The sequence below is a fragment of the Balaenoptera acutorostrata genome, chromosome 15, assembly GCF_949987535.1.
Source record: "Balaenoptera acutorostrata chromosome 15, mBalAcu1.1, whole genome shotgun sequence".
Classification (NCBI taxonomy): Eukaryota; Metazoa; Chordata; class Mammalia; order Artiodactyla; family Balaenopteridae; genus Balaenoptera; species Balaenoptera acutorostrata.
The window spans coordinates 89,255,891-89,283,324 of NC_080078.1; the positions used below are offsets into that span (position 1 = coordinate 89,255,891).

General features: G+C 63.9%; 2 protein-coding genes across 2 annotated transcripts; one reads left to right on the forward strand and one right to left on the reverse strand.

Annotated features, from left to right (window-relative positions):
* Window positions 1-4,791: 4,791 nt before the first annotated feature.
* Window positions 4,792-10,835, forward strand: BIRC7 (baculoviral IAP repeat containing 7). The gene is made up of 8 exons (XM_007185422.2): window positions 4,792-4,922; window positions 6,965-6,999; window positions 7,264-7,737; window positions 8,424-8,523; window positions 8,842-8,923; window positions 9,029-9,074; window positions 10,358-10,441; window positions 10,591-10,835. The coding sequence occupies exons 1-8, from the start codon at window positions 4,792-4,794 to the stop codon at window positions 10,833-10,835; spliced, it is 1,197 nt and encodes a 398-aa protein (XP_007185484.2).
* A 1,440-nt stretch (window positions 10,836-12,275) lies between these two features.
* Window positions 12,276-27,098, reverse strand: NKAIN4 (sodium/potassium transporting ATPase interacting 4). Its single transcript, XM_057529754.1, has 8 exons — window positions 27,045-27,098; window positions 21,464-21,601; window positions 20,335-20,415; window positions 19,081-19,275; window positions 15,033-15,093; window positions 13,849-13,933; window positions 12,642-12,712; window positions 12,276-12,418 (listed from the first exon to the last, which is right to left on the reverse strand). Exons 1-8 carry the CDS (start codon window positions 27,096-27,098, stop codon window positions 12,276-12,278), a joined length of 828 nt encoding a protein of 275 aa, XP_057385737.1.
* Window positions 27,099-27,434: the final 336 nt, after the last annotated feature.

Genomic DNA, 27,434 nt, shown 5'->3' on the forward strand with positions numbered 1-27,434 from the left:
GGAGCAAACTGCCCCCTGGGGGTTGGACAGGGCTCACCCAACAGCTGGCCTCCAGGGGCCTGCACACAAAGACACCTGGCCACCCGAGGGGTGATAGAGGTGCTCGTGCTGGCGTCAGCCACTCCCCGGTCCCTTTCTCACCTAAACTCTCGGGGCTCATCCCTAATCAATGGCCTCCTTCCAGAAACCACCCTCTCTGCACTTTCTCTGGAGCTGCTTCATACCCCACAAACCTGCTCACGTTCTCGGGCTCTTCCTGCGCCCCAGCTCAGGAGTAACCTTGACGTGCCTCCTATAATTTACAGCACTTTACAGTTTTGAAACTGCCTCTCTTAAGTGTCTCATTGGGTCCCTGATTCCGTAAGTGTTAACCGAGCACGACTATGTGCCCTGCATGTGTGGGCTTCTGGGGGTACAGGCGGTCCCTGCCCCACAGAGCCCCTGAGGTGGGGGGATGCTTCACAGCCTGCAAAGTGCTGATTGCTTGATCGTTCATTGAGGGGAAGGCTCAGGGGCAGAGGATGCACCTCGTGCTGCCCACGACCCAGAGGGGAGAGAGATGGGGGTAAACAGGGCACCTTGCATCAGAGCTCAGACGGAGCCCGGAGGGATGCCAGCCTGACCTGGGGAAGGCCTCTGGGGCCCATCCCAGAACTGAGGCTCAGGACAGGCAGACCCTCGCCAGCTAGGCCTGGGAGCCAGGGCGCAGAGCTGACTGCCCACCCACTGGAAGAGGAGCTCCCGCAGCCCGGGCCTTGCCTGTGTCCACTGCTGGGTGCTGGGAAGACAGCTCGGTGTAGGGCAGGTGAACCATCTAACAGGTAGAGAGCAAACTGGTGAGATAGAAGCAGCTCTGGGTTCCTGGAGCTGGTAAGCCTCCCGGAAGGTAAAGCTTGCCCAGGCTGCACAGCTAGTCTGGGGCCGGCTGGAGGCACCCCTGGGCCCTGCCGCTTCCCTGGGGGCCCTGCAGCACCCCCTGGCCCATGCCGGTCATGCCCATCAGCTCCCACCCTGCTTTTCCGGGAGCTGCACTTGTGGTGTCTGAGTTCCACTTGGTCAAGGGCACCTTCGGCCTCAGCAGCAAACCACCATCTGTCCCCAGAGACAGTGCCAGGTGGTTTGGGGCCCGGATGTCTCACAGCTGTGGGAGCGGGACGCACCCTGCTGGGTGGTTGATACAACAGCAGGGATTGAGTTGCTCTGCAGCTTCGACCTTGGCAGTGAGAGGATGCAGGTGAGCTCCCGGCCCAGCGGGGCCGCCGCAGTGCAGGGTGAAAACCTGGGGCCTTGTTCCAGAAGCAGGAAGAGGCCTTGCCTCCCTTCCCTCCGCATCTTTCTCTGACCTGTGGTGGCGGTTATTATTTATTATTTGCTGTTTAATGTCAGGGGGCTCCCACAGAGGAACACAGACTGTCGTAGACACCTGGGGCCCATCCCTGTCAATCAGTGTTCCTCTGTGTTCACCCCTAGACCCCTGCTGGGGCAAGGGTCAGTGATGGTCACTGGCTGGGGGACAGGGGAGTGGGCAGCCAAGAATCTGTCCTAGGGGAAGGGATATTGGGAGGCCCCAAGTCCCTGCCACGTGCCCCTTTGTCCCATTGGACGGCACTTTACAAAACGTACATTCAAAGACGAAGTATTAAGAATGTCGAGATGGTGACCACAGAGCTTTAACCCCCAAGCACCAGCTCACCTCAGTGCGGACCGAATGCCGTGAGGCCCCAGGACACCACAAGGACTCTCCGCTAGAGGTCCACAAAGATCGGGGACCACAGCAGCCAGTGTGGCCACAAAACGGGGGGGGCGGCACTAGGAGAAGGAGCAGAGGGGCCAGTGTGACAAGACCGTGCAAGATGTATCAGGGCTGCACGCGGCCTGGAAAGGGAGGGGCCTCGATGGCTGGGCCGGGTGCCTGGGGAGGGCAGGTGGGTGGGGCGGGAATGAGGGTGAGCAGGGCCAGCCCTGGAGCGGGGACCGGCACCGGGAGGGGTCCTGGGGGCAGGTAAGGAGAATGGCGCTGGACAGCACAGCCCTCCTGTGGGAGGAGGGGAGCCCCGGGCCGGCAGCGACTGTCCTGGGACAGGACAGGCTCTCCGCACGGCTCGCCCGCTGTCTCTTTGCATGCCAATCCCCCTCTGTCCGGTGACACGTCCCGCTAAACTCTGGCTGGGGTGGGCGCCTCACCTGCCCACTCAGAGCCTGTGAGCCGCAGCCCAGGACAGCAGCTGGGTCCCCAGGGGTGCGATGCTTCCCGGGCCGCTGAGCTGTGAGTGCAGGAGCTGTCGGTGGCCACTCAGTGGACATTGTGGACCTTGCGGGTCTGAGACCAGAAGGCCACTGCTCAGCCTTCCCGCCTTTCCCTTCCCCGGGCCGTAATTCCCGTCTGCCCCCGCGCCTCCCAGCTCAGCGTCGAGGGGCACCTGGGCTTGGGGAAGGGGCAGGAAGGAGTCAGGCTAGCTGTGCTGAATCCTCTTCAGGGACCAGCCAATCATCCTGCCGGGCCTGGGGCCATGCATGCACAGGAAGTCATCTGATCTAACAAGGCCAGGTGATGCAGACTGGGGTGCAAAGGCAGCCCCGAAGCTGTGGTCCAGGCTGTGGTCCAGGCAGCCCCGAAGCTGTGGTCCAGACAACTGCACGCGGGCGGGTCCAGCCTCAGCCAGCGGGGAGACGCCCAGGAGGGGGCCGGCTGCTCTGGTGCTCGCTTTCCCCGCGCGCCCCCTTCTGGCCTCTTGCGGCTCTGCCCTCGGGTCCGGTCACAAGCCCGGAGCCAGAGCCTGGCCCAGCTGCTGGGGGTCCGCAGGCTCCAAGGCCCCCAGCAGGGGTGCCCACAGCGAGGACCCTCAGGAGCACACCCAACATCGGCGCCTTGCCCACCCCCTCTGGCTGCTTCCTGCAGTGACCCCCAAATAAAGCTCTTCCACTCCAGTCTTGGTTTCAGGGTCGGCTCTGGGGGCCCCACTCCAGCCTCAGGGGTGGAGGTGGCGTAGTATAGAACATCCTTCTCTAAGGGTGAATTTAAAAAGCCATCCTTTCCCTCTCCCTCCGCCCCTCTCGCTCTCCTTTCCACAGATCTTTATGATACTCTGGCCCAGGCACCGTTCTAGGCTCTAAGGACCCCACCCCCAGAACCGCAGCAGACATGGCTCCCCCAACCCGCGTGACCGCCTGGGTCTGTCTGTGCTGACCCAGCCCAAAGGCAGCACCGGTCGCACCCAGCTTGTACTTGCCTGACTTCCGCTGGTGGCTGGAAGGACGGGTCCTCGTCATCGTCAGCAAGTGGGGTCCCAGGTGGAGCTCGGGCCACCAGGCAGGGTCTGTCTGCAGAGGCTCTGGGGGGATGTCTCTGTGGACAGGGCAGGGAGCTGGCGCTGAGGGTAGGGTTGGGGGGTGGATCCCAGCCCCAGGTGCTCTGCCCCGCCCTCCCCAGGCCCTCAGCCCGCGCCTGCTCTGCTGTGCTCACCTGGCGTCCTGTGGTCACCTGGAGTCCTTGCTCTGCGGACACAGGTCGGGGTGTCCCTGTGCCAGCCAGGTTCCTGGCTGCCCCACGCCCCTGGGTGGGGCCCTCGTGGAGCTCTTTTCTCAGCCAGAAGAGAGGTGGGGGTGTGGGATGGAGGGGGGCCCTACTCCCCTGTCCCAGAGGAGTCTGTGGTGCCCCCAGGCCTGGGCAGCAGGTCCAGCGTCTGAGCACTGAGCCTCCTGGAAACTCAAGAGCCCGCAGGGAGACCTGAGGCCTGGACCGGACCAGAGCTTGGCGAGCACCCCTCCCCCGCTGTGTGCGGACTCAGGTCTGGGCCTCAGAAGTCTCATTCCAGGGGAATAAGTCCAGCGGGTCTAGCCACCTGCCCAGGTGGCCCTGGCCCCACCATCCTGAAGGAAAGCCAGAGCTCCTTTGAATGGCTGCACACACAGCTTCTGTGTAAGAATTTTTTCCGGGGGGTGTGGCTCTGGGGGAGGCGGGACCTGTGATCATGCTGGTCGGGCCCCCCACCACTCTTGTCCTGCCTTCACAGGCCAGGCCCCATCATGGTGTGGTAGGGGAGGGAGCCCTCAATTTGAGGATATTCCTGTCCAACCCCAGCTGGTTCTGAATCTTTGCGGGAGAGTGGGGATCTGGTCCGAATCCAGGAGCAAATTGTATGGGGTCCTGGGTCGTCTTTGGGCTCCTGTCTTTAAACGGATTGGGGTGACCTGGAGGCCTCTACCTGCCATCTCCCATCTGGCATCGTCTCACCTGGGGAGATTTCACTGTAAAGACTCACAGCGAAGGTGGTCAAGGTGAGCCATCGGAGGCATCGACAGATACTCGTTCACGATTAAAAACTGACATACAAACAACAACAGCAACAAAAACCTGGTATGTGCCCATTAAAAAAAAAAAAACTGGCGCATAACATTAAGTGAGGAAAATGGGCAAATAGCAAATACACAGAGCACGTTTGGAAGGAAACAGTAAAATAGTAAGAGCAGTGCTTCTCAGTGGAGGGAAGGCTGATGGCTTTTTTCAGTTTCTTCTTTTGAAATAATTATAGATTTGCAGAGAGTTGCAAAGAAATCTGTGAGGCTCCAGTGAGCTCCATGCCCAAGCAGCTGTCGGGCAAGGTCGGTTCTGGAAAACTGGCCCTGGTGCTGCCAGAGCTGGTTCAGATGGTGACTTTTACTTTCTTTATGTTTTCAGTATTCTTGAAGTTTCTGGAATAAGCATATGATAGTTATTTTTAGCTCCTGATTTCTTTTTATTTAACTGTATAAGTAAGACACAAATAATTCCTTGTGTCAAGAATTTCAGCCATGGCCACAGACAAGCACAGAGGCCGAGGCTGGTCCTCCTCCGAGATGCCCACGGCTCTGTGGGTGATCCTCCAGCCCCTCCTCTGCGCAGCCACACGCTTGGATGTGCTCGCAGAAATACCTGCTTCCAGGTGAGGGGGGGGCGGGGGCGGGGCTCCCTCAGCTCAGGCACCCGCCCTCCTTCACGGGGAGACTCCACCACGGGGTGGGGTGGTGCCTGGAGGATGCGTGTTTGGAATTTCCAGAAGTGAGGGAGCTTGCTTCTCCCCTCCCCACCCCCGAGCTCCAGGATCCGAGGGGACAGACCTCAGATGTGCCCCCAGGGGACACCGCCCCTGCTGCCAGGGCCACCTGAGAGGGTCCTCTGAGCCAGCCAGCCCCCAGGCCCAGAGGATTCAGAGCAAACCTGGGGGCTGCGGTTTCCCTCCTGAGATCGGAGCAGCTGGAGACCCAGTACCCAGGGACCCTTGTCCTCCTCCCTGGCCACCAAAGGGTGCGGGTAGGGCGGGGCAGAGAGCCATCCCCGGAGAAACCTACTGAAGGGGCCCCGGGACGGGCACACCTGCCGTTTGTTGGAGTGGCAGAGGTCACGGTTTTTCCGCACGGGGTGGGGAACCGGAGAAGAGAGGGCAAGGGCCGGGGATCCCAAGGCGGCTCACTGGGAGGTCCCAGCTGGGGCCCATCCGTCTCCACCTGCCCCCAGGACCCTCTCCTGGGAGACCCGGCCTTCCAGTTGCCCGAGCGCCCCTCGCCCAGTGGCCCCCGCAGGCCAGGACAGGCAGCTGGGGCTCAGGAGCCTGGGAGGGGCACAGACGACCGGCCACACCCTTTACCAGGCTTTCCTGCAGGGAACCAGGTGGCTCCAGGCCTCTGCCGGGAGAGGACTCCAGGGACTCCACGGGACCCTGGCCGTGTGGGGCAGAGGGCCAGTGCAGCCAGGATGTCACAGGGGTCTCCCTGGGGGCGAGGCTGCACCCCACTCCCAGGAGTGGGGCACGGGCCTGGGCTCCAGGCTCCTCGCTCTGTGCCGGGCTCGTGCAGCTCCACGGGGGGGTGGGGGGAGGGCCGCCGGGGGGACATGGGGGCTCCAGGCCCGGGTGGGGCCCTCCTCTGCCCACCCCCCTTTGTGACCCTCACTGGGCCTGCCTGGCCCTGGGGCCGGTGAGCCCCTCCCCCCCACTCTTGGCAGGGTCCCTACTGAGCCTGTTCCCCTTGGCTCTGCTCTAAGGAGCAGCAAGGAGGTTTGCACTCCGGGGAGGGGCTCTGGGGGCAGGCCACCCCGTCCGGTCTTCCTCTTCGTCCCTTCCCCCCCAGAGCCCTTCTGTCTTAGGGACCCCGCTCTGCCCACTGGGGTTACAGCCCTCCACCCCCTTCCCTAACTGTTGGGTTTGGGGGCGCTGGGGCCCCTGGGCTCGGGCTGATTGGCAGACCTGTGGCTGTGACCAGGCTTGAGGGCAGCTTGTCCAGGGAAGGGGGCACCCACATGGCCAGGGGCTCGGGCTGGGGCCCCCCAGACCAGGAGCCAGGGCACCCTGGGCTGGTTGGGCTGCACACCTAGCAAGGAGGGGGTGGCAGGGGGTCCGGACCTGGGGAGGGGGGCCAGCTCTAGGCACCTGATGAAGCCGCAGGACTAGCCTGACACGGCAGGTACAGGGAGCTGGAATTGTGGACGTGCCCCACACGTCCCTGGTGTCTGGGTTACAGCGCCTCAGGGGGTCCAGTTCAAGTGGGAAGATCGACCTCACCACATGTAGCTCCACCTTCTGGGCCGCTGGGACGCTGAGGCCGAGGGAGGGGACAGAATCTTCAAGGCCGGGGGGCAGGAGCTGCTCCAGGGCCTGCTGAGGGCCTCCTGCTCCCGCCCAGCTGGACACGGGGACGACTCAAGCCCCTTTCAGCTCCAGGGTTCAGAGCGCGAGAACATCCAGGGAAACCAGTCCAGGGCATAGGCCCAGCCCTTCACTACGCACCCCTGCATCCTCGGCTGACCCGTGTCATCCCTGTAAAGCGAGCTGCCCTCCCCCCGCCGGGCAGCACTGACTGTGTAGTTTAGATCACCTGGAACCTTCTGCTTTCAGAGGACCCCTGGCACGCTGCCCAGGAGCTCGGAGCTGACAGAGAGCATGACCCACCCCTCCCCCCTCCCCCCTCCCCCTCCCCTCCCCCCACCAAGGTCCCAGAGCCAGTACCAGCCCTCTGCTACCTTGGGTGGGTCTCCATGCTCCGGCCCCTCGCCTCGTGCCAAGGGACCCCGCCGTCCCCTGTAGAGCAGAGTGAGAGCCGCAGCCCTCACAGTGGCCCTGGAGCCCTGTGACACTCCCGCTGCAGCGAGCATGTGACACAGGCTGCCGCGCTGGCCCCTTCCAGAAAGTGGTGGGCCCCAGCGGCCCCCACCCCCAGTCCCCTGGCTGCCCCCCCACCCGGGGCATCTGGGGGGCAGGACCATGCCTGCCCGGCCACTGTTGTCCCCAGGCAGGGCCCAGGGGTCAGGATCCCTGGGGAGGCTGGCTGGGCACATTCCAGAACCGGCTGCCCAGGGGCCCATCCCTGCCACAGAGCTTGTCACGGCCGCTGTCTTCTCTATGGGGCCCGAGGACGGGACCAAGTGCTGGTGCTGTGGCCTGGAGCCCAGCCGCTGTGCAGCGGGCGGCCACCCCACTTGGGGGCACCGCCGACCCCACTCTCTGTGCGGCCACCTTCGGGGCCAGTGCCCCGACAGGGCCCTGTCCTGGGGAGGCCGGGACCACATGGACGGGCAGATCCTGGGCCAGCTGCGCCCCCTGGCAGAGGAGGAGGAGGAAGATGGGGCCGGGGACGCCCCATCCACAAGGCCCGCCTTCCCGGGGATGGGCTCTGAGGAGCTGCGGCTGGCCTCCTTCTGCGACTGGCCACTGAGCGCCGTGGTGCCGCCGGAGCTGCTGGCCGCCGCTGGCTTCTTCCACACCGGTGAGTCCCAGGGGCCTGGGCTGGGGGGACGGTGATGGGACGGGGGAGCCAGGAGGAGGAGGTGGGGGCATGGGGGCATCTGCAGGGCCCCCGGGAGTCCAGGGACAGGCTTTTGGAGGGCTGGTAGTGGAATGTGCCTGTAGCAGCCCCTCATCTGTGCTCTCTGCACCAAATCTGTTGATCGTAGTGGGTGAGGCAGGGGTGAGGGCCTCGGGGGTAGAGAGATGAGGGTCCGCATCCCCCAGTGGAGTCGTGAGCCCCTAAAACCAAGCCTGGCAGCAGACAGTTCCCCTTCTTTCTGTCACTGGGAATCCATCCTGAGGAGGGGGCACCTGGGGCAGAGGTGCGGGGTGGGAGGCACCAGGGCTCTGCCCCCACATTTCCATACATACTGTGGACGCCCCCTGCATCCCTTTCCCCAACCTGCGCCTCGATCCTGGCAAGTACCCAGACACCGTTACCCTTATTCCACTGTCGAGAAAATGGGGTACACGTGAATTCTGAGAACGCTGGGCAAAGGGGTGGCAGAGGCCAGTGGGAGCCTCCGAGGCTCACAAGCAACCCCAGAGAGCCCCTGCCCCAGAAGGAAAGGCCACCTGGGAGCGCCCAACCCTGGCCTTGGGGGACACACCAGGCCGTGCAAGGGGCCAGGCGTGGTCAGGACCAGTGTCTTGGCTCCACCCCAGGCCAGCAGGACAAGGTGAGGTGCTTCTTCTGCTACGGGGGTCTGCAGAGCTGGGAGCAAGGCGACGACCCCTGGACTGAGCATGCCAGGTGGTTCCCCAGGTACGGGCTCCGTGGGCCGCCTCCCTTCCCCAGTCCCGGGGGTGTCGAGTCTCAGGGACCGCGGTGGGGGGGACTCTCTGGGGACGGCGCTTCTGCTATTTCTCCCTTGATGTTCAAGAGTCTGTCTCCAAAACAGCTTCCCAGCAAGCGCCCGCCACCCCGGAGCCCCAGCTGACCCCGCAGGGGCGGTGGGGGAAGCGGGGACAGAAGGCACGGCCCCGGCCCAAGGGGTCCACGGGGCCGGACCTGGCCAGTGCGGGGGGTCCTCTGACAGCCCCAGCCCACCGCCCACGGGGCTTCTGAACTCGCTTTCCTCAGGTGTGAGTTCCTGCTCCGGACAAAAGGAAGGGACTTTGTCTGCAGGATCCAGGAGTCTTGCTGCCACGTGCCGGGCTCCTGGGTGAGCCCTGCCTGCCCTAGGGCTCTGGGGGGTGGGTGGTGAGGGTCCCCCCGACCCCTGCTCCTCTGCCTACTCGGGGCACAGGTATTCTCTGGCTCCTTCCAGGACCGTTCAGAGGAACCAGAAGACGCAGGTCCCGCCACGCCCTCAGGTGAGCCGGGACACGCAGCCTGAGCTTGGCTCGCTGGGGCACCTCCCTCCTGCACTGTGGCCGGGCCATTGGGTATCCCCCGTACAGGACATTAGGGAGAGTGAAGGGTGCTGCCTGGGCTTGCTTCACGGGGGGCTTCACACAGGCACTGCGTGTGTGTCCGGGGCTCCAGGGAGGCCAAAGCCATCCCCTGCTACCCCTGAGCTGGCCGCTGCGCGCACAGCCAACCCCGAGGCTGGCACAGGGGCCTGGGCGGGGAGAGGCTGCCGTGCACCGGGCAGCCTCTGCCGGGGCGGCAGCCAACCACGCCCGAGAGCCGAGCGGCCGCCATCCCCAGCCCAGAGGGGCCGGCGGCGCGGAGCTCTGCTCTCCATCGGTGCCGGGCGGGGGGTGGGCGGGCGCGGGGTCTGAGGGGCTCCGGGGTTCAGGTCCCGGCTGTGCTCTCTGAGCCTCAGTGCCCTGAGCCGTGCAATGGGGCTGGTGCCAGCCTCGACTGGGATTAAACAGGGGTCTGCGTGACGCCCCGGGAGCAGCGCCTGGCACGTGGTCGGGGTCTGTCCGTGGCTGCTTTGGTGATCAGGTTTCCATCTTCCCGGTGTGGCGGCACCTCTGACACAGGCCCTGGGAACACAGCCCCGACTCGGACATGGATGGAGTGGCTGTGATGGCCACAGGGGCCCTTGTGTTGAGGTGGCCCTGGTGACATGCCACAGTGGCGGGCCGCTGCCTCTCTGCCGGGACCCCGAGGCCCGGGCCCCTGCCTGCCCTCGGTCCAGCCCCCCTCGCCCTGCCTTGCAGATGCCGGGGGCGGCCAGGAGCGGCCCGCGTGGACCCAGTGCCCGGCAGTGCAGGCCGTGCTCCGGATGGGCTTCGGGCGGGGCCAGGTGCAAGGGCTGCTGCAGCGTAAGTACCGCCAGGTGGTGCCGACCGGCGTGTCCACGTCGCAGCTGGTGGCCGACCTGCTCCAGGAAGAGGACGGGGGCCGGGCAGCAGGGGCCGGAGGTACCTCCACCTGTCTGGACACCGCCCACCTCTCCCTGCTCATTGCCTCCGGGCACAGCCTTCCCTCGCCGCCCCCAGGGGCCCGGCCCACAGCATCCAGGGCCACGGCGTGAGGGGCTGGATGGGCCGAGCGCCCTGGTGGAGAGCGGGCTCTGGGATCCTGGCGCACCGTGGGTGGGGGAGCAGGCTGGCACTAGGGCTCACCTGTGGCCTGCTGTCTCTGGGCCAGACCTCGTGTCCCCTGGGGACCTGGGCCTCACCCCTGTTCTACCCGCCCACAGCTCCTGTCCCCCCAGGGCCCGAGCTGCCCACGCCCAGCAGAGAGGTCCAGGTGGAAGGCACCAGGGAGGCAGGTGAGGGAGAGGGCCCACCTGGGGTGGGGGCGGGGCCGGCGCTCCTGCATCCCGAGATGGGGGGCGGGCACCCCCGTCTGGCCCGCCTTCCCATCGGCCAGTACAGAGGGTGGAGGTCAGGGTGTGGGGCGATGTCACAGGTCTGCGCTGTGGAGACCCAGACGGAGCCCGGGCCGAGAGGGTGCAGGTGGCTCTCGAGGCCCCCGGAGCCCGGGAAGCGGATGCGGAGGAGCAGCTGCAGCGCCTGCGGGAGGAGCGGACGTGCAGGGTGTGCTTGGACCGCACCGTGGCCGTCGTCTTCGTGCCCTGCGGCCACCTGGCCTGTGCCGAGTGTGCGCCCAGCCTGCAGCTGTGCCCCATCTGCAGGGCCCCCATCCACAGTTGCGTGCGCACCTTCCTGTCCTAGGCCAGGTGAGCATTCGGCCCGGACGGTGACCACAGGCACACCGGCTCCCGCGATCCTGTTGCGGGGCCACCTGCAGGAACCAGCCGCAGCAGAAAGCAGCACTTCTTACTCCTCCTCCTCCCTGGTCCTGGCAGACATTGCTAATCAACCCCCGCACTTCTTACTCCTCCTCCTCCCTGGTCCTGGCAGACATTGCTAATCAACCCCACGCCTTACCTTGATGCTCAGATATTTGCTCTGAATCCTTCTCAACACAGCACCCTGGGGGGCCACTACCACTCTGCTTGAGCGCATCTCTGCCTTGGTTTTCCTAGTGGTCAAGGGGGATAATTCCTCCTGTCCAGCCGGGCATACATGGCAGCAGCCAGGCCAAGGGGAGGACGTCTTTGGAGGCATGTGAAGAAATGCACGATGCCCTCGTTAGGAGAAAGCGCTGGGGTCTGCCTGAGCATAAGACCCCGATGGGGATCTCAGCCCGGGATCTGAGGCCTGATGGAAATGCATGGTGGGTGGGGGAGGGGTGCGTGACCCTCCAATGCTCATGTGGGGCAGGAGCCGTGGCCTTCTCAGGGTTCCCAAGGGCTCTGAGCCCCAAGGTCCCTCCAAGAATCCTCCAGGGGGAGAAGTGGCAGGGAAGGGAACTCCCTGGGGGCTGAGGGTCCCCAGCTGGGGGGAGAAGCCGACTGGAGCTGCCGCTTCGGCCCTCCTGCCCAGCAGGAGCTGTGAGCAGCGGCCCCACGTGGGCACCCACTCGGTGGCTTGCTGAGCACGGCTGAGCTCGCGTCCAGCACTGACCAGTCCAGCGTGGAAGATGGAGCTGCGGCGGCTTGGCGTGTGGGGTGGGAGCCATTTTCCCTGTGTGTGGGTGCTTTGGAAGAGTCAAAATAAAAGTGTGGGTTTTTCCTGGATGGTGCACAGCAGCCTCTGTTCCAGAACCACCAGCCCCCTCTCCACCACCTTGCGCCAAACGTCTGTCCCCCCCCCCACCCCCTCCCCACCTCGCCTCACCAGTAGGGCAGCACGGCCGGCGGCCAGGCCCATTCCAGGCCATTCCCACCACCCCTTCCCCTTCCGCCTTTCCCTTGTTCTTATCTTTTCAGCATTTTAAGGACTTTTAGAATGGACTAGCCTTGGGCTGCTTCTGAAACTGAACTTGTAATTGTCCACCAAGGTCCTGCATGGTAGGGAAGGTGGTCTGGAGGGCAGGTTCCTTTATATCCTCTACTTGTGGGCACCTTGGGATGCACTAGGACTATTGCATCCCGGTGGCTCGCACAGTGCCCTCTGCTTGTCACCAGGAAGCCCTTGCCTTGTGGGCTCCTGGGCAAGCCCAGCCCTCACCCGGGGGTCCCACCGGCCGCAGCACCTGGGGCCCTAACCCTAACTCCCACCGCGCTCAGGTGGAGGTCACCATGGGCTCACTGGACCCTCGTGGTGGGGTCACTCTTTCCCCGTCTCGTAGGCCCCTTGGCCAGCCACCTCCCTCCCGCCCCAGCATGGGTGCGTGCAGCCCCTGGGGGGTCTGGCTGCCCTGGGGAGGGCATCTGAGGGACGGGGCTCCTTGGCCAGCAGCCCCAGACCTGCTGCAGATGGAGTGCATTCCCAGCGCTACCGGAGGCCAGGGGTGAGGTTTTCTCTTGTGTCATTTTTTTTTTTAGAAAAAGGAAACAACAAACTCTTTAGAAGTTGCAGCCGTCCCCAGCCTGGCGCTGGCCCCGCCGCCCTGGCTCACGTCCAGTCACCAGACCCTGGGGGCGCCTGCAGGGCCAAGGGGGCAGGAAGGTCCGCTGCCTGGAGGCTCCTCACCGTCCGCGTGGGTCACCGAAGCTGGAGGTCGTGGGGGGGATGGGTGCTCTTCACCTACGCCGCCGGCCGGCCTGCGGGGCGAGGTGGGGGGTGGGCAGGGGCAGAGAAGCCGGAAGGAAGGCACAGTCAGCGGTCAGCGGGGGCTGCTGTGCCCTCGTCCCTTGGAGAGCAAATGGGACAAAATCCAAGAAGGGAAGGGCTTCCTGGCCTTTGGAAAAGGGCGGGGAGGGGCTGGGCTTCTGCGAGGCCGCGCCAGGACCGGGGCTCCCCACGCAGGCAGCTGTGGGCCTTGTCCCTGCAGAGCTGACTCTGGCCGCAGACATCTCGTTGGGGTTTGAGCCAGGGGACTGGGAGCGGAGTGAGGGGCTCACCCTAGGTCCTTCTGGCCGCCCAGCTCCACGGCCAGGGGGAAAGCCCAGAGGCGTGACCAGCCTGGCCAGTTCTCCCAGCCTGTGTGCCCGGGTCATCAACTCCCACATACCCTGCCCTGGCTCAGGGGTCTGAGCGAGGCCTCTCCCCCATCACGGGAGCTGCACGCCTGCTACCTCTGATGGCCCTTAGCTGACGTGGGGCCTCACTTATAGGGTAGAAGGGCTGCGGGGCTACCAAGAGGGCCAGAGTCCCCAGGGATGGCCGCAGGTGGGGCCCTGAAGGGCAGGCTTGACTCTGAGGGCCTGGGTGAGACGGAGGAAGCACAGCTCTACCAGGAGAAGGACCACAGCCACCTCTGCTGACCCCGACTTTCAGGATTCCATGTGGGCCAGGGCCCGTGGCAAAGGCTGCTTCGGAGGAGGGGGCCAGTGGCCCAGGCACCCCCACTGAGGCCTGGGGCGGTCAGGGCCGTGGGCACTGCTTTCCAAGAGGGAAGAAGTCTGATCCTCCAAAGGTAGGAGGCCAACTCCTCAAATTTCCTGCCACCGTGAGACCCAGAAAATCGCCCTATCGCTCTCCTGGGTGGCGGCCTCTCAGTGTCCCCTCGGCCCCGACTCCCACAGGCTCTGCTGGGCACGGGGGCAGAGCCTCTGCGCCCCACACCTGGCCCAGAGCCGGCACGGAGCAAGTGCGAAAGTGGGGGATGGACAGACAGGTGGATGATGGATGGACAGGCAGACAGACGCCTGGTGAGGTTTCCCCAAGGAGAGGAGCCTGGCGGCTATGCTACCCGGATTGGCCAGGCCAGCGGGGCCGGCTCTGCGGCCGTGCTTACAGGCATGCCTGCTCGAACGAGAGGCTGGAAGGCTTTTCACTGACATGGCAGAGAGGAAGTGGGTCAGATCCACCAATGAAATCAACTGAAAGAAACCAAGACCCAAATAAAACAAACCCAAACAATGGACAGGACGGCAGAGTGGAGAACGTTCCCAAGTGCAAACACTCAGGCGGTGACGCAGAGGTGGGAGGGGCCGCGGGCTGCCCAGACTGGAGAGCAGAGGGTGAATTCCCGCTGGGTGCAAAGCTTCAAAGGATGCTGGCGCTCTCAGCAGGGGGCTGCCCCGTGCCCTGCCGGGCTGTCCCAATCACAGCGCCTCAAAGCTGTGTCTGCACAGCACATGGGTGGCCGGGGCTTGCTGGGCAAAGCTAACGCGTTTCTGAACCCCAGGGCTGGCTCCCGTCCTAAAACGTTTTAACGTAACCAATACAGGAAGCCCCTTCTGTTTCCTCCCAGCCGGCTGTGGGCTGAGCGATGGTTTGGGGCCACCCAGCACCAGGACCGAGGGTAGCTGGGGGCTGGTCCAGGACTGAGTCTGGTCTCTGAAGGACACGTGGGCCGCCTACCCCACGGCCACCTGACCTCTGGGAACAGAGGCTCTGAATTCTGATTCAGATCCCAGGGAAGGTTCTGCCCACAGGAGCTGTGGGCCCCCTGGGTGCGCCCAGCCCCGGCTTACCCTGGCAAGACCCCGTCAGAGCCTGCGGTGGTCAGGGCTGGCGAGGGCACCCGAGTGTTGATACTGCAAATCAGAGGAAAAGTCAAGAGGGCTCACGGGAGGGGGATGTGCGAACTCCCCTCAGATGCGTCCCCGCTAGCACTGGGCCTGAAGGTGGGCCGGTTCCCAGCTGCAAGGGGGCACGGGGCGGGGGGACTTTCCTCTGTAGATCAGAGCTCAGCCTTCCGCCTGTGACACCTGTGGGGATCGTGGGGGGCAGCCCCGCAGCACAGGAGCCCTCAGACTGGAGGAGCTGGGGGTGCACTGACCCCTGGTGCCCACAGCCCAGGGCCTCCCCTGTCTCTGCTCAGGCCAGGACCTCCGTGGCACGGGGACCCATTTAAGAGGCCAGGTCTCAGGCCTCTGTGGCCAGCCCTCAGCTTCTCTTTCCCTCCCCCACTGCCTGATGGGGCCAGCAGGTCACTAACAGCATTCTGCAGGAGCCTGGTGGTCGCACACTTACAGCTGTCCTCCTCCTCGGTGACAACGCTGACCACGTGGCAGGCACAGACGAAGCCCACGAGCTGAAAGACATGGAGAGGTCACTCAGGGTGAGGCCCCGGGAGCCACAGAAGCATCATCGTGGGACGTGGGCCCCAGCGCGTCCTAACCACGCAGCCACTGCCCCTCCTGGCCTCGGTGTCCTTGTCTGTAACACTGATCGAGGGGAGTGATCTGCCAGCCTCCTTAGCTCTGGAGTTCCAGGCGGTGTCCACTCCCCAGTGGGGCTGACCAAGCCCCTGCTTGAAGGGGGGATGAGATGCAGAGAGAAGCCCTGGGAGACACATGACTGCAGCCTGGAGGTCCCCCAGGCGCACCATGCCCCCACAGGCTGACACCCCTGTCACAGCCAAGCCATCCTCCCTAGCACCTCTCGCCATAAGCAGACAACTGCCAGGTTTCTCCCCCTTGGGAAGCCATGGTAGAGAAGCTTCGAGCCAGCCAAGCTCATGTTTTGCATGGCAGTGCAGGGCAGACAGACCGAGGACTTGGTGCAGCGGGCAATTCTGGGCAGAGTGGACGGGGCTGGCTGGAGTTGAGGGCTTGGCCTGGCAGACGTTCATTAGCCAGGCTCCTCAGAGGGTGCTCGGACTTCAGGGCAAAGAGGACAGGCCTGCATTAAACCCCCACAGACGCCCGGGCGCCGGGGCCACTGCAGCAGAAAGGGCTCCAGCTGAGACGGGGCAAGGCCGGCACTGCCCACAGCCCGGGTGATGGTAAGCACGGGGGAGGGGGGAGTTACTCCATGCACGGTGTTTACTGCATCCTCTTTGATGAGAACGAGGGGCCCAGCCCTGACCCTCTGCTGGGGCTGACAGACAATGCACAGGGCGCCCAGAGTGGGCAGCAAAATGCGTCTTGAAGCCACGGGGTCCCGTGGAAGGGCCACAGCCCCGTGTGCTCGCAGGACCCCTGGAGGGGCAGCCCCACCCCAGCTCATCCGGGAGGGGCGCCTCTTCCACAGAAGCTGGAAACCTGAGAGGTGGCCCAGGACTGCGAAGTCATGCCCTCTGGCCTCTCTCTGCCCTGTAGGTCAGCCCTGCATCCTCTGGGGCATCGCCTATTGTCTTTGGTCCCCCCCATAGCAGGCAGTGGTCTCGACCCCGAGGACATAGCACAGAGTGAGGTTCCAGTAGTGGTGGGTCAGAGGTGCCCCACCTGCCCCCGCAGGCGCTCCCTCCACATTCCCCACCCTGCATGGTGTGGCCGGTGTCCACCAGCGCCCTCCCATGGGGAGCCCAGCAGGAAACTGGAGGGAGGGGGGAGGGGGAGAAGAAGGGCTCGTACCCCCCAGCCCCTTCTCTGCCAGCACAACTCCCCCCCACCTCCCTTCAGTCCGGGGTGCCGACAGCTCAGCCACGAGCCCCAGGGGAGGGGGACATCCCGTGGGGTCCCCGACGTGGCACCTACGCTTAGAACAGCCCCTTCACCTGCCCCCGGGAATTAACCTAAGCCGAGTGCATCATCACTGGCTGGGGCCCTGACTGATCCGGGGAATAAGCAGAAAAGATGTTTCATGGGGGGAACCTGCCATGGAGGAGCTGCAGCAGGTCTTCTGAGAGAGGGTGGTGGGGTCTGTCTGTGGGGCAACCACAGCCAGGGGTCGGGGGCGGGGGACAGGAAGCCAGCCAGCGGTGCAGCTTCAGGGGCAAAGGGCCACGGGAAGAAGAGACTGGCCTCCCATCAGCAGTGGCAAGACCTCAGGGGGGTTACTTTCACCAAAGAACAAGCCCAACAGCCTCCCTTGACGCCCCATATTCCTTGAAGGAGGAGATGGAGCTGGAAGGGCTCAGAAGCCCGTCCTGCCAGGCTGCAGGTCAGGGGCCTCCTCTGTGCCGGTCTCCTTGCCATTGAAAGGCAAACCCGAGCCGCCTCCCAACGCCCGAGAGCTGGCCAAGGTGCTGAAAACTCCTCCGCAGCCCTGCTCCTCCGCGGTAGGCGGGGCGCTGGGGGAGGCCGCCCCACCTGCCACACCTCTGCCCGCCCACCGCCCCTCCCATGCCCCCTCCGGATGCGGCCCAGCTCCTCCGCGAGGCTCTCAGACCTGCCCGCCCCGCCCCCCAGCACCGGCCAACTGTGCAGGCAAGGGTCTGCTGCTCCTGGACCCTCAAAAGCAATCAGCAGGGCTTCCCTGGTGGCGCAGTGGTTGAGAGTCTGCCTGCCAATGCAGGGAACACGGGTTCGAGTCCTGGTCTGGGAGGATCCCACATGCCGCGGAGCAGCTACGCCCGTGAGCCACAATTACTGAGCCTGCGCGTCTGGAGCCTGTGCTCCGCAAGAAGAGAAGCCGCGATAGTGAGAGGCCCGCGCACCACGATGAAGAGTGGCCCCCGCTCACCGCAACTAGAGAAAGCCCTCGCACAGAAACGAAGACCCAACACAGCCATAAATAAAATAAATAAATAAATAAAATTAATTAAAATTAAAAAAAAAAAAAAGCAATCAGCAGAGGGCTGACTGGTATTTAGAAGCCGGCATTCCACTGAAGACCTACTGTATAGCAGAGGGAACTCTACTTGATACTGTGTAATAACCCATACGGGAAAAGAATCTGAAAAAGAATGGATATATGTATACGTATAACTGAACCACTTTGCTCTACACCTAAAACTGACACAGTGTTGTAAGTCAAATATACCCCAATATAAAATAAAAATTATATTAAAAAAAAGAAGCCCCCATCGCTGGGGATGAAGGATAAAAGTGAGGAGTCTCTGTCTCTGCCATCACGCGCAGTCAGAAACGCCCAGGAGAATCTTCCTTTGTTCTTTTCCAGCTTCCTTCCTGTTGCCTTTTCACAGATTCTGTATGTGATTTCAGAAGCTCTGACCTGTATCCTTGGCAAGCGGTTCTTTCTCCTTTCGAGGAACGCACCCAGGTTCCCAAGTATTTTGAGAAAACCAGAGCCCTCTTTTTGCCTCAGTGAATGAGCCATGGTGGGAGAGAGAATGTCCCAGCACCCGAGGGACGGGCAGCACCCAGATGCCCCAAAGTCTGGATTTCTGCAGGACCTGTGAGAGCAGGAGGGGAGGGAGCCCTGGGAGCTCGAGAGGCACCCGGACTGTCACGTTTGTTCTGCCAGGGAAGGCCCTAGACCTGGCATTCAGTTTCCAATGTCAGCTGTTGGCGCAGAGCGTCCGTGCTATAAACCCAGCAACCCCCCCGGACACGGTGCTGTTGGCCTGCGTGCACCCAAGCAGTCAGGAGCCTCCAGGTCTGACCAACGCCCTCCAGTGGCCGCACCCGTCCTGCCCGAGCCCTGGAGTCAGCCGGGGCTGCCAGGCACTGGCCCAGCCCGCTCCGGCCCTTCCCGTCTGACCACTTCTCTGGAGCTGCAGACAAAATACCCCATGCTCAACTAAGTTTGAATTTCAGATACAGAATGAAACCATTTTTAGTATAAGTATGTCCCAAACATGGCATGGAACACGCTTACACTAAAACTTGCTGTTTATCTGAAATTCAAATTTCACTGGGCATCCTGTATTTTTACTCGCAGAATCTACACCCCTCTCTATGCCGCAGGAGCAGAAAGAGGCCAGCGTGCAGGCCAGGCTGCGTCTGCCCCGCCCCGGCCCCCACGGTCGGATTGTCGGGTATGGAAACAGACCCTCTGACTTGGAGGAGGTTGTGGAGGAGCTCCCCAGGGCCCCTCCCCTGCCACGCTGCCTCCGGGGTGGGGGGGCGGTGGGACTGCAGGAGCCTTCACCTTGATCCCCCTCACGGAGGGTCCTACCCGCCCGCCCGACCCCACTGCATCATCAGAAGCTTCAGGTTCTGTCCCCTCGGTTCATCCTCACGCCAGCCCTGGGGTTGGAATTGGTTCTGAGCCCACTTTGCGGAGCGAGTGGCCCAGGCCACACAGGTGGGGGTGGGGGTGCGGTTCCTTAACCTCTCGGCAGGGGTGGTGTGAAGAGGACCTCCTCTGCCTCCACAGGAAAGGCTGAGACCTGGTCCCACAGCAGGATGAGCCCCTCCCCCCACCCCCACCTCCCCTCCCCCGCACTCACCGCCACCAGGATCTGCAGGGCGCTGTGCAGGGCCTCCACGTAGCCATGCTCCAGGGTGCAGCCGATGCCTGGCACCAGGGCCTGGCTGTCTGGGGGACCCAGGCTGGCCGCCGGCTCCTTGTGCACGCAGCCCGGGCCATGCTCATGCCACCAGGAGTGGTGCTGGGAGAGGCTGAAGGTCAGGAGCCCGCTGTCCTGGGGGAGGGGTGGGGGTGGGGGGACCAGGTCAGCACCAGGGACAGAGCCAAACCCCACCCACTGCATCCCAGATGGGCTCCCTGAGAAGGGCAAGGGGTACTCCGCCCTCCCGCCTCCCATGCCCCGGCCCCTTGGGCCCCAGCCGTCGGGAGCAGGGGGCACCAAGGCCCTCCCAGCCATTCCCTTGCAGGGAAGGCCTCCCTGTGCTTGCCATGGGCCTCCGGCTCACGCCCCGTCCTCCAGGAAGGCCTCCCCGCCCAGGACAGACCCCCAGGACACACTCTAACGGTGCCCTGGGCCCCTCCTTTGCATCTCAGGCCAACGCTGCCATTTCAGGTGTGTCTGAACTAACCTCTGTCTCCCCCACTGCTGCCCAGGTGTGGTCCCAGGAAGCAGGGGCCATCTGCCCCACTGCCCACCCGTGCCACCCCACTCCTGGCTCTTAGACTCCCCTCTGAGCTTTGGGCAAAGATGAAATAAAGTGCTTTGTGTGAAGTGCCTGAATCAGCTGCATAGGCAGGCTTTGCTCACACTGATGCTCCCAGCAGAACATGCCTTGGATGAGGTGTCCCCTCCCCTGCAGGGGGGACGTGGGGACTTTATCAGCGTTTGAAGGAGCAGCCCAGAGGGTGGGCAGGAGGACAGCATCCCCTCTGCCTGGCCGCCCCGGCGGTGTTCCCACCTGCACCCTTCTGCAAAGGCTGGTATCTCTGCTCCTGCTCCCCAGCCCTGACTCTCCTTCCAGGTGCTGCCCAGGTTCCAGGCCCCCTCCTCCAGGAAGCCTTCCCTGGTGCATCTACTCCCAGCTGGAGACCACCTGCCAACCAATGCCCACATCCCCTCATCCATCCATCAGATCACTGATCTTTCCCCAAAACTTTACTGAGTCGCTGCTATGGACCGGGACTGTTCAGGGTGCGAGGGACAGAACCATGAACACACCCAGCCTCTGCCACCATTGGGGAGCCGCGCGATAAACAAGCAAACACCTCCAGTGCCTCCGGGCCCTCGCCAAGATCCCCTCCGTTTGCGTGAATTTCCCATGACTTAACTCACCTTTGAGAGGCCCCCCACTTCCAAGTAGAAGCAGATAATGAAGACGTTCCAGGTGACCCAGGCGGCCGCCCACACTGCGTACTGTGGAGACAAGAGAGGGCGGGGGAGGGGGTGGGGGGAGGGAATGTAACTTTGCATCTCCCCCTTGGAGGACAAGGCCTCTGCAGGGTGGGGGGCTCTGCTCCCCAAGTCTGGAGCCCAGGATGCTCTGTTTGGAGGAGGGCGCCCCTGAGCCCACTGGGAAGAGGTCCCACACTGTGCCAAAAGGGTGACAGGGCTCCTGCCCCCGCGGGGCTGGGGAACACCTAGGAGACGGGGAACAGCGGGCTGGAGGGAACAGCGGGCTAGAGGGAACAGCGGGCTGGAGGGAACAGCGGGCTGGAGGGAACAGCGGGCTGGAGGGAACAGCGGGCTGGAGGGAGCCAGCACAGAGCACACTTTCCGAGCTTGGTGTCCTGGCCCAGAGGTGCCCGTGGCCCATGCCACATGAACCAATGACAAGCTAAGGGCAGAGCACCCCCAAAACCCACCCCGAAGATCGCCCCCGAGAGCTGCCTGCAGTGGGGAGGGCTGCCAGCTGGCACCTGCTTTCGTCAAGTTTTACTGAGACGCAGCCCTGCCCATTGTGCAGCACTGCTCAGGCTGTGTCTGGGCCATGACAGGGCTGAGTACCTTCCAAGAGACTGTGGGGCCTTTACAGGAGGGTTTGCTGCAAACCTGATCCAGACCAATTATTTTGATCTGCACTGAACGAAAATGCTACTCTGCTCGGAGCAAAACTTTCTGCACATCGTTTGAGCTTCTCCAGAGGCAGGACAGTCGGGGGCACGGGACCACGGGCAGGGAGGGGGTGCTGAGACATGCTGGGTTCCAGTTCCGCCTCGGGCCCCTGGCAGGTGCTCTGCGGCTCAGTTTCCCAGAAGCAACCCTGAAGCCACAATTTCCAGGTCAGAACTCAGATGATGTCCAGGCTGTGGGAAGGTCTGAGCCTGGGGGTCTGTGTGGCTGAAATCCTGGCCTTTCCAGGTTTTCTGATGGCTTCCAGGACAGTACTGTCACTGAAGCCCTCCATGCCGGTCATCCCGGCCCCCCTGCCCGCAGGAGAAGGGCCGGAGCAGAGTGGACTCACCACCACGATGTAGCGAGGCCGGTACTGGATGGTGCCGAAGAGCCCCAGGATGACCACGACAATGTGGGTGAAGGTGGCCAGGATGGGCGCCCACTGGTAGCCCAGGAAGTCGAACACCTGCCGCTCCAGGGCGGTGACCTAGGAGCAGGGCAGGCGTGTGAGGGGCGGCGGGCCCCTGGGAGCCCCAGGTCCCGCTCCTGCCTGATCACTACCATCCAGCGCCCACTGCGTTCTCGGCTCTTCAACAAAAATCTCCAAACAAGTTGACGGGCCTGGAAGCATCACCATTGGGGTGCCCCTCCTGGAACAAGCCCCCGCCCTCAGCTTCCTCACCTGCAGAACGGGAACACGGGGGCTGCTCTAACTTCGGGGGCTGCAGGGCCAAACAGCAAACGTGGGGCAGGAAGGTCGAGCGGGACACTGGGCTCCTTGGGCCCCCAGATCAGCACCCTCCCCGTCTGCGGGGCTCTCTCACCGCTTTGGGGCCTCTCCTTCCAGGACGTTCCCACCCCCCGCTCTGTGGACGCCAGCCCTGCAGGCTTGGCCGAAAGAGGACCAACGCCAGGGAATCAGATATGCCTAAGAAACCTGCCGTTTTTTACGCAGGGGAGACGGACCAGATCTGAGCTCGGTCGTGACTTCAGAAAGCATTCCGTCATTCACTCATTCATTCCCTCACACATTCATTCACTCATCATGTTTGTGGGGCTGAGCTCATCACCAGGAGAAAGTACAACCAAAGCCACTACACCCCAGATGCCATCCCATCTGTGTTCATGGCAAGGAAGGTGCGGCGAACAAGGGCAGAGAGGACCAGCACATCCCAGAAGGACGGTGGCAGAGAAAGGACAGCAAATCAGCACGGCCCATGGCTGCACTCCACAATGTCCCCGTGGGCCCACTGTGTGTCCAGCACTCATTGCCACTGGGAGGGCTGCAGAGGCGAGAGAGCCATCTGGACCCAGAGCAGGTGGGGTCGGGGGGCTGTCCACTGAGCCCTGGGGTGGGGAGGACTCCAAAGGGTGGAGGAGGGAGGGGAGCCCCTCCCCGCAGGCAGCCTCAGGCGGGCACTGGAGAAGCCAGACTTCTCACAGCCGGGCAGGCGAGGTCACCGCGTGCCCCTCCTCAGGACTGGATGGGCTGAGGCCAGCAGCAGCGGGGCTGGGACAGAGGGCAGTGGGCGGGACGGAGCAGCGAGGGGTAGCCTCCCTCCCACGTGGCCCCTGGCACTGAAGGACAGAGCCCAGCCAGGTGAGCCTTTGTGGACTGGCCCTGTGGTCACCAGGCCTGCTGGCCACAGAAGCCCCTACTGCAGCCAGGGTGCTCGGCCCTCCCCTGACCCCCTCCTCTCCGCTGCTCCAGGCCTGTGTCCTGGAGCCCTCACAGGACCCCTGCCAGCCCCCAGGAAACAGCTGCTGTGGTGCGTCCTGGGCACTGCCCAGCCACTGCAGTTGGTCCGGACCAGGTAACAGCTATTTCCAAGAGGTCTCGGGGAGGCGGCATTCCAAGCATGTCCTGCGCGGGGCTGGGGTCTGCCCTAGAAGACAGCTGGAGTGGGGAGTGGGGAGGCGAGAGCAGACCCACAACGGGGCATCATATCAGGCAATTTCCAGCGGGATGGCGTCCCGCAGCAGAGTGGCCAGACAGGACCCCCAGGGAGAGGCGCCAGAATGCTCTTCCCCGACAGGAGGAAGCACACAGTAGGTACAGAGCCACGGCACAGAGTGGAGACCTTGGCAGTGAACTGGGCCAGCTTCAGGGCACGAGAATGAGCAGTCAATAAGCCCCCTCCCCAGTCCACTGGACTGTGTCCAGGGAAGACTGTTCCCTGGCGGGTGGGCGCCAGCCGCCTCCCCAGGCCTTTGGGGACACCCCACTTCAGGGATGCCCACGCCCTTTAGACAAAGTCTGAGCTCCCCGCGTGGGCTCGGGCCCTGCCATCCGCCCCTCCCCCCCCAACAGACCCTCACTGCCGCGTCCCCGAGACCCCGCATCTCTCAACTCCCAGAGCCACACTCCTGCCTCACCTGGGTCCTCCGCGTGCAGTTGTCTCTGCGGGAGCCCCACCACACACACTTCTCCCCAGGTGCCTCGCACTCTCACACGCCTGCGACTCAGTCCACTCCGTGTCAATGTCAGCAGCGCTGACCCGGGGCAGCAGGAGGGTCTGTCTGGCCGTCTGTCTACAGATGTCGCCTGGGCTAGGCCAGTGCCTAGCCCCGAACGAGCCTCCTCGCCCATCAGGGCTCAGCTGCCCCATCTCGGCGTGGCCCCCGGTGCCCAGAGGAGGCCTGCACGTTGAAGCTCCTCAATTACACAGATTTTGGGAAAGGAGACAGGCATCTGAGGGCAGAGGGCCTGCCTCTGCTGCCTCATGAGAGCCCGGCCCCGCCTGACTGGGCAGCCGCGGGCTGGTGGACTCGACCCCACGCTGGCAGTCTCCACGGAGGACAGCCACGTGGACCCTTGGCCGCAGAAGAGGGCAGGGAGGGTGGGTGGGCCAAGGTGGTGCAAAAGGAGGGGGCGGGGCCACACGTGAACGGCCTACACTGTGGTGGGAAGCTCCGCGGAGCAGGGAAGAAGAGACGCACATCCACACGCACACACGAGCACACATGAGCACACACGTGCACACACTCACACTCACACGCACACGAGCACACACGTGCACACGTGCACACACTCACACTCACACGCACACGAGCACACACGTGCACGCACACAGCCCTCGGGGCAGAGCTGGCCAACAGCACCTATTCTAGACACAGAATGAAATTTCAGTCTTAGCCCCAGGCCTCCCCTTGGTGCCCAGAAGCCCCTGACCAATGGGCAGGGACGGCTGCCCTGCTTGAACTCCCCCGGGGTGCCATGCACGGGGCGGGGAGGCGGAGTGAGGGTGCCCCAGATCCCCTTCCTACCCCACCCCCACCCATCACCGGCCGCCGGCACTGTCCTGTGCGGCCCAGACTCAGGGCCAGCCTGGCTGTGCATCTCTGCTGAAGTCTCTCCAAGTCTGAGGGCGGCCCCCAGGGTCTGCTTGCCAGAGAGACCCCGCAGCTGGCGGGGTGGCCGGCACGGGTGGGGCTGGTGGGGGTGTCTTTTTCGTTTCTAAGCCAAGGTACCGGAAGGCTCAGCTCTCTGCAGTGTTCCCGTGGCCTGCTCACTGGTCCCAAACCCTCGCTGGGCCCTGGCTCCCATCAGAGCCAGGGCCCAGCCTGGGAAAGGGCCTCAGGGTGCTGCAGCTGGCTCAGAGCGGGCAAAGGTCACGCTATTTTTCAGGGAGAAGGCTCTGAGATGTTCAGGCCTTTGTCCCATAGCTGGGTAACAAGAAAACTCTCACGCTTGTCAAAAAGACAAAAGAAAGCAGAGGACTCCCCACACGGCTTCCCCCTCGGCTCCCCCGCCCCGCCCCCCACAGTGACCAGAGCGGCGAACCTCTGGCGGGCGGCGTCAAACCTCTTCCTACTCCGCTGCCCCCTGCACCCGGCAGAGGAGGGACAGGTGCACGGCCGGGACAGAAGGCCTTTTGCAGCTGTCCGCTGCCCTTAGCTGTGGCCACTTGCCGCATGGGGACATAGCTCCGACCCGGCCCTAGGGCTCGCCTGGCTGAGACTAAAGAGTCTGCAGGAAGCCCCCATCCAGGGGAACCCTGCTGCCCTCAAGCCTAGATAGCCCTTCCCCCACAGCTGCAGCCAGACCTCCAGAGGCCTGTGGCGGGCCCTGTGTACCGTCCACCAGAAGACGGTGAGTGACACCGCTGCTCCAAGGCCTGGGATAGCTCCCTATGGCCAGTGGAACAGCCCCTGGGCCCTCATGCCTTCTGCAGGCCTGGGCTCTCTCTCAGCCGTATCTGTCCAGCAGAACCCCCAGACCGCCCACCTTCCTCCTCACTCCCCGCCAGCCCTGCCCCTCGCTGCCACAGCACTGAGCCTGCCCCACAGGGAAGCTCCAGCAGCTCCTTCCTTCCTCCAGGTGGGCCTGTGTATCTCTGCCCCCTGCCAGCCTGGACAGAAGCCCTGCCCCCAGGCAAAGGACAGGACCTGCATCCGTGCATGGCCGTGGGTGCAGGAGGATTTCCTACTCACAGCCTCTTTTTTTTTTTTTTATAGTTACCAGGCATTGCCCTAATTGCTTTTTTTTTTTTTTTAATTTATTTATTTATTTTTGGCTCTGTTGGGTCTTTGTTGCTGCGCGCGGGCTTTCTCTAGTTGCAGCGAGCGGGGGCACTCTTTGTTGTGGTGTGTGGGCCTCTCATTGCGGCTGCTTCCCTTGTTGTGGAGCCCGGGCTCCAGGAGCGCGGGCTTCAGTAGTTGTGGCTCGCGGGCTCTAGAGCGCAGGCACAGTAGTTGTGGCACACAGGCCCAGTTGCTCCGCGGCATGTGGGATCTTCCCGGACCAGGGCTCGAACCCGTGTCCCCTGCATTGGTAGGTGGATTCCTAACCACTGGGCCACCAGGGAAGTCCCTCACAGCCTCTTTGAAGCAAGCCCCTTCCTCCTCCGTGGCCCTCTAGCTCCAGAGAAAGCACCTCGTCAGCTGAGCTACGAGCACACCCAGGGATCTTGGACAAAGCAGCATTTCCCTTTTAAGACCAGAGACCCAGGGGCTCACCAGCATCTCCTCCCCAGCCCAGGGGCCTCCACCTTTGTTTAGCGCCCTCCCCTTAGGCAGAAGGAGCTCCTGAAGCTCCAAAGGCAGAACTGAAACTTGGCAGAGGGATGTGCAAGTCCTCCAACAAAGCTCTGCATCCAGAGGGCCCGGCTCTGCATCCTGGCCCGGACACAAGGGGAAGCACAGCCCTGTGCACAGGCTCAACCCTCTTCTCCGCTCTGGACTCTCCAGGCCAGGGCAAAGGGGAGGGGCCTCCTCCTCCAGCTCGGGGGCGTCAGGGGTGGGCACGGCGGGGCTCACACACCCCTACACAGACACACCGGCAGACATGCAGACAGACACACACTCCCAAATTCACAAGCACCCTGGCCGCCAGGGGCTGTCAGGTCTCAGAAACTGGACTCCGCGGCTCACTCATTGCCTAGTGCTGCCTTCGGAAAGGGAGCACACACAAACACACACACACACACACGCACACACCCTCGCAACGCTCCTTGCGCGCGCACCCGGGGCCACACATACCTTCCGACACGCGTGGACACCGCGCGCAGCGGCGCCCCTTCCCCGCCGCGCGCACGGGACTTGGAGATCGCGGGGCCCGGCGCTCCCGCGGGGAGGGTTTTGTTCCTCGACAGGCACTTCCAGCGGCTCCCCAGTACCTGCCCCGTCGCTCCGGACCCCGCGGCCGCCCCGCACTGCGCCCGCAGCCCGGACTCCGCGCGCGCACACACACGGCGGGGCGCGCCGGGGCGCACGGAGGGGCCGTAGGGGTCGCACATAGGGCGCTGGCTTCCCACCCCACCCGGACGGCGGGGAACTTCGGCCGCAGAAGCGCGCGGGTCCGAGCCATGCCCAGTCGGGAGCCCCCAGAGGCTATCGCGGACCCAGCGGGCAGGGCTAAGGGTGGGGGACGGCGTCCGGCTCCCCCAATGCGCTGGGACTGCCGGGCCCGAGGAGGGGTCGCCGCTCACCAGCTGGAAAGTGCAGAGGAAGATGAGCGCGCAGCGGCCGGAGCAGCAGCCCATGGTTTCGGCCCAGCCTGCGGGCGCCGCCTCTGCGAGTCTGGACCAGGTGCCACCAGCGCGCGGGACGCCCGGCGCCTGGGCCCGCAGCCCCCGCCCTGCACTTCCCCCCATTCCCGCCCCCCCAGCCCCCGCCCCCGGCCCCGCCCCACTCTGCAGCGTCCCTCCCCCCCCATTGCCGGGCTCCTCCCTGCCCGGCCCGCGATCCCAGGTCCCCGAAGTCCCTGCCCACCCCCCGCCCCCCCGCTGCAGCCCCGCCCCCGCCCCACAGACTTGAGATCGCGGCCGGCCAGTTCCCACCCCGAAGCCCCAGCCAGTTCTCTGTCCCGCCCTGCTCGG